We start from the raw sequence: 6000 nt of genomic DNA, 5'->3' as shown, positions 1-6000 counted from the left end.
CTGGTTGAATAGCTTAAATCAGTAAGAAGAAGTTGAAGTAGTGAGAATAGTTGAAAAAGTGGAAATCGTTTTAATACGTATGAATTTCATTAAAAAGTTAAAAGCTTATGCTAAACTGAACTGTTGGCTTCAAAAGTTGAATAATGACAAAAGACGTAGAACATTGTGAGGTCTGAGTATATTTTATAACTGATAATCACTCACAAATGCAGAAATATGAAACAAATAGTACGAAAAATCTTAAAGCTCAAATGCACTACACTGCTAAAAAATCAGGAAAATTGTTAGAGTTGGAAGCTAAACTGCATTACCCAAGTGAAGAGCTAAAATACATTGTTAGAAAAGCTTGAAGCTGAACTGTAATACTGTCAAAGATGAAAGTTGAAATGAATTACCTAAAACGGCTGAAAGAAGAAATAATTTGTATTATTATCAGACACTGCATAGAACGAAAAAGCATCAATCTAGCTGATATGAGATGTGAAATATTAGGTGAAAAGAATGGGGCTGAACAAAAGGAAAGAGAGGACAGAGAGAAGGAGAGGAGAGAAAGAGAAAGAGATGAGAGGAAAAAGAGAGCCAAAATAAAACATGAATAGCTGAATTGCTAAAGCTAAACTGGTTGAATAGCTTAAATCCGTAAGAATAAGTTGAAGTAGTGAGAATAATTGAAAAAAAGTGAAATAACATCTCAATCAGGGACATACTGACTGATGTATCACAGCAGGATTCAAACCTAGATCTCCCACACCAAAGGCATACACAATATCCACTACAGTATCATCTGTATCGATACTTAATGTTCCTTTAGCACTTATAAAGCCTGTCTTTGATCATTGATCACCACACATGCTAATGCTAAAAAGTGAGAGACAGTGTGAGAGAACCGTAGGTTCTTTATTTAGAACTGTGAAAGTATGGAGGGGCTGAAAATTTTGGGAGCGGAAGAAAATTTGAAGGATTTGAAGCATGATCTCATTGACTTCAATGTTTAAAAAAAGTCATAAAAAGCTTAATATTTTAAAAAGTATAAATAATAGAAAAAAAGTTGAAGTCCCATCATTAGCTGAAAGAGCTGAACATTTTAAACGTTGAATGGTTTTAATAGCTGAACGTATGCAGAAGTTACAGAGAGCCAAAAAACGTACGGAAGAGGGAATAAAAACAAGAAACAGAAACAGACAAACAGACAGAGACAGACAGACCGAGACATAGAGAAACAATCAGAGAGACATGGACAGACAGAGAGAGATAGAGACAGGGAGAAACAGAAACAGACAGAGACAGACAGACAGAGAGAAACAAACAGACAGACAGAGAGACAGGGAGAAACAGAAACAGACAGACAGAGACAGGGAGAAACAGAGACAGAGACAGAAAGACAGAGACAGACAGAGAGAGACAGAGAATGACAGAGACAGAGACATAGACAGACAGACAGAGACAGACAGAGAGAGAGACAGACAGAGACAGACAGAGAGAGACAGAGAAAGACAGAGACAGAGACATAGACAGACAGAGAGAGACAGAGACAGACAGAGAGAGAGAGAGAGACACAGAGACAGACAGAGAGAGACAGAGAGAGACAGAGACAGACAGACAGAGAGACATAGACAGACAGAGAGAGACAGACAGAGACAGACAGAGACAGACAGAGAGACACAGAGACAGACAGAGAGACAGAGACACATAGACAGACAGAGACAGACAGAGAGAAACAAACAGACAGACAGAGAGACAGAGAGAGACAGAGACAGGGAGAAACAGAAACAGACAGACAGAGACAGAGAGACAGAGAGAGACAGGGAGAGAGAGAGAGACAGAGACAGACAGAGAGACAGAGACATAGAGAGAGACAGACAGACAGAGAGAGAGACAGACAGAGACATAGACAGACAGAGACAGAGACAGACAGAGAGACAGAGACAGAGAGAGACAGAGAGAGACAGAGACAGACAGACAGACAGAGAGACAGACAGAGACAGAGAGACAGAGACAGTCAGACAGAAGTGGAACACTAAAGATGTAGACTAATGTTCATATTACTGCCTGTAGTATTCAAGTTGACTGTCTGTGAAAGTGTTGTCATGGTAACGTATGACCAGTGAAAACACCCTTTGAAGTCTGTGATGAGATCTCTTTGATCTTTAATCAGGTTAACGACCGTGTCACCTGCTGAAACTGCCAGCTGTGCCCCACTGGAGCTATTCAAAGACACAGAGCAAGCTCTGAAATAAAGCCTCAGACTGCTAAAACGATAAGTTCTATTGGTGAAATGATGTAATCGTGACCACCACAAGACCTTTGTGAACGTATTCATGTAAAATTTATGTTGATAAACTTAAAAATGTGGGCATATCAGCGATTTAAAAAAGTGGTTCGCTCTGCGTTTCGCTGGGAAATGTGGAGGACGTTTAATATAGCAGTGAATGGAGGCAGATGTGGAACTCTTGTCATTTGGAAGCTCATCGAGCCAGAAGTATAAGGCGTATCGCATAACTGAGCACATTGGCTGAAACTAGACAAAAATACCTACGTTTTGATGCATAAATTGTGTATGACAAGTAGATATTGTGGGCGTGAGAGCAATTTATAGAGAGGGGACAAAGATATTTCTTCTAAGCTGCTGCACTCTAACGATGACATCATCCACTCTGCCAGACGCAATACACACTCACTAGAAACGCAGAAAAATCCTGAAATGATCACTAAACTTAAACAGCTTTTTTACAAAAACTGTAAAAGATATCAAACTGAAAAGATAGAGCCGGATAACTGAATATTTTGTGAACATTTTAAAGTTTGTTTGGCGTCTGTAGGTGAAAGTATAAAGGAGCTGAAAATTTTGGGAGCGGAAGAAGATTTGAAGGATTTGAAGCATGCTCTCATTGACTTCAATGTTAAAAAAAAGTCATAAAAAGCTTAATATTTTAAAAAGTATAAATAGTAGAAAAAAAGTTGAAGAAGTCCCATCATTAGCTGAAAGAGCTGAACATTTTAAAATTTGAATGGTTTTAATAGCTGAATGTATGCAGAAGTTACAGAGAGCCAAAAAACGTACGGAAGAGGGAATAAGAATAAAGAAAGAACAGAATAACAATAGTTGGAATGCTGCTGAACAGCATTCCCACTAATAAGATATAAGAAAAATAAAGAACAGAATAACAATAGTTGGAATGCTGCTGAACAGCATTCCCACTAAATATGTATATAATAATGTAATATCCTGTCTTTTCATCTAGCTCCATCGTTAGGTCCAATTTTTCCAGTCTTTTGCTTTATGAACAAATACCAGTTAAACAAACGAGATTCCCTTAGCGTCCTTTATGTTTAGTGTTAATTTGTGAATATTAGCATCTTAGCATGATAAACTGTGGTAGCAAACAATGTAAACATTACGCCTAACTACATGCTCTACAAATCAAGCTTTCAGTTCAAAGGGAATACGTTCAGCCAACATTGCAGCCTGTATTCAGCTTAGATTAGAAATGGATCACATGATTCAGCTTTCTTTCAACTGTTTGATATATGTTTACAAATCATAAATAAAAGGTTTGCTTCTGAAACCTTTTGTTCTTTTTTCTTAATATCAATTTTACAGAAACGTGTTTTTGGGCTGATTTATATTCTGAGAAAAATAACAGTTTACTACAATATGAGGAGGTCGATCTTTTACCTTTGACTTCTAGTTCAAAAGCAGAGAAAACATCCAGGCCAGTGTTTCCATGGACACCACAAAGGTACGACCCAGAATTATTTTGGGTCAAACTGGTAATGGTCACTGTGAATTTCCTTGATGCCATGTCATCTGTAAGTGTGAACTGTCCCTTTTGTTTGTTGTCAGAGGAGATTAGTGCGTGCTGCAGACACACGGAGGGCTGGTTCCCTCTGCAGATGTACTTCAGGCTGTTCTGGTACTCAGACTCATACGGACAACTGAAGGACACTGAACTCTCCTCATAACGTTGGACTTTGGTGGAATGATCACAACAGCTGTCTGTCAGTAAAATGAACAACATCACAGACTTTTAGAAGCACAGACATAAGTATTCAGATGTTTTACTTGAGTCAAAAATGCAATATCACAATGAAAAAGTATTGGCTATAAAAAAAAAAAGTAAAATGGAAAAGGTAGCTTAAACGTATAGTGAAAGCATCAAAAGTAAAAGTGCTCATTATGCAGGCAGAACTACCCCTCTCATTTACATGTAGGAGCAGCATAGCTGATTCATGTGGAACCAAGTACAAAAATTTGTTTCTGAAGTGAAGTAGAAGTGTAAAGTAGGAGAAAATGAAATTGTTCAAGTAATGTATAAGTACCTCAAAAACTGTACTTATGTACAGTACTTCAGTAATTGTGCTTAGTTACATTCCACCACTGTAAATGTGTCAATTGTTTAATGTTCTGGCCTCATACCCATAACACATTATCGTGACAACCTGTAGCAACTAAACAAGAAGATCTAGATGAGTCATGAAATAATTAACGTTACTTGACGATGTGGAAATTCTGCACTGGGGTTTATTAATTTATTTACCTACCTTGTTCTACTTCCAGAATGACTTCAGTGTAGATATCCTTTCCAGTTCTGGTAACCCCACACCAGTATTTCCCAGCATCCGTACGACTCAAATCAGAGATGGTCGCTGCAAAGACCCGTTTCTGTTTGTCATCATGGATGGAGTATCTGTTCTTCTTTGCTTCTGTCGTCGTAATAAGAACATCATCACTCCCACAGTCATTCTTGCATAGGTACTTCTCATAAGACTCATAACCCTCTCCATAGGGACAAGAAACTTTAACTTCTCTCCCTTCATACCCAGACACACGGATTAACTCTGCTGCACTCCTCACACAGCTTAGGATACCTGCAAAGAGAAGACAACATTAAATGAAAAACAGTGCTGAAAAAGCTCTTCATGTAATATATCTTGCAGTTCTTCTCTTCTTCTTCTTCTTCTTCTTCCATCTTCTTCGTCCGCTTATCCGGTATCGGGTCGCGGGGGTAGCAGCTCCAGCAGGGGACCCCAAACTTCCCTTTCCCGAGCCACATTAACCAGCTCCGACTGGGAGATCCCGAGGCGTTCCCAGGCCAGGTTGGAGATATAATCCCTCCACCTAGTCCTGGGTCTTCCCTGAGGCCTCCTCCCAGCTGGATGTGCCTGGAACACCTCCCTAGGGAGGCGCCCAGGGGGCATCCTTACCAGATGCCCGAACCACCTCAACTGGCTCTTTTCGACTCTACTCCGAGCTCCTCACGGATGACTGAGCTTCTCACCCTATCTCTAAGGGAGACACCAGCCACCCTCCTGAGGAAACCCATTTTGGCCGCTTGTACCCTGGATCTCGTTCTTTCGGTCATGACCCAGCCTTCATGACCATAGGTGAGGGTAGGAATGAAAACTGACCGGTAGATTGAGAGCTTTGCCTTCTGGCTCAGCTCTCTTTTCGTCACAATGGTGCGATAAATTATATCTTGCAGTTGTTTTAGGTTAAACCGAGCGCACAGATATGTGCGTTTAATGTTTAGAGCACATCTGTTGTTTCACTATTTTTGGGTTTGATTTACAAGATAAGTTATATTTGATTCTCATAGCAAGTTTGTTATTATTGTTATTTTTACATGTAGACATTAACGCCAGCTGTGTTAATTAAATTAATCATAATAGTGCATTGTCAAGTCAAGGAAATCTAGACCACTTGTATTAGCATTTAAATGATTTAATAAAACAAATAAACTTACTGCAGAGGATGAACAGCAGGTTTTTAAGGCTCAACATTGTAACGGAACGGCACCGGAGGTTGGACCCAAAAGCAGACGTGACACAGGAAATACGTTTAAGTGATTTAATAAAGATAAATATATACAGAGAATAGTGCAAGGGGTAAGGGGTTGTCGTGTCCAGGGGAACCAGTGGTGAGTGGTGGGTGCAGTGCGCTCTCCAGAGCGTGCCCAGTTAATCAAACTTCCTTAAGTTGAAATCAGAGAGAAGCAGACA

General features: G+C 39.5%; 1 protein-coding gene across 2 annotated transcripts in view; it reads right to left on the bottom strand.

The window, feature by feature from the left end:
- LOC116042989 (polymeric immunoglobulin receptor-like) overlaps positions 1-6000 on the bottom strand; it is a 32984-nt gene that overhangs the window by 17652 nt on the left and 9332 nt on the right. The window contains exon 8 of one of the 2 annotated variants that reach the window (XM_036000795.1): positions 4784-4869. The exons of the other annotated variant lie outside the window; for it this stretch is intronic. Within the exon in view, the coding sequence (XP_035856688.1) occupies positions 4861-4869 (9 nt within the window). The 3' untranslated portion in view covers positions 4784-4860. Of the gene's footprint in view, positions 1-4783; positions 4870-6000 lie in introns of those variants that run through there. 2 annotated transcript variants of the gene reach the window in all.

Source organism: Sander lucioperca, chromosome 4 (genome assembly GCF_008315115.2).
Source record: "Sander lucioperca isolate FBNREF2018 chromosome 4, SLUC_FBN_1.2, whole genome shotgun sequence".
Lineage (NCBI taxonomy): Eukaryota > Metazoa > Chordata > Actinopteri > Perciformes > Percidae > Sander > Sander lucioperca.
Note: the sequence above shows the minus strand (reverse complement) of the source record. Positions and strands in the feature narration are given on the sequence as shown.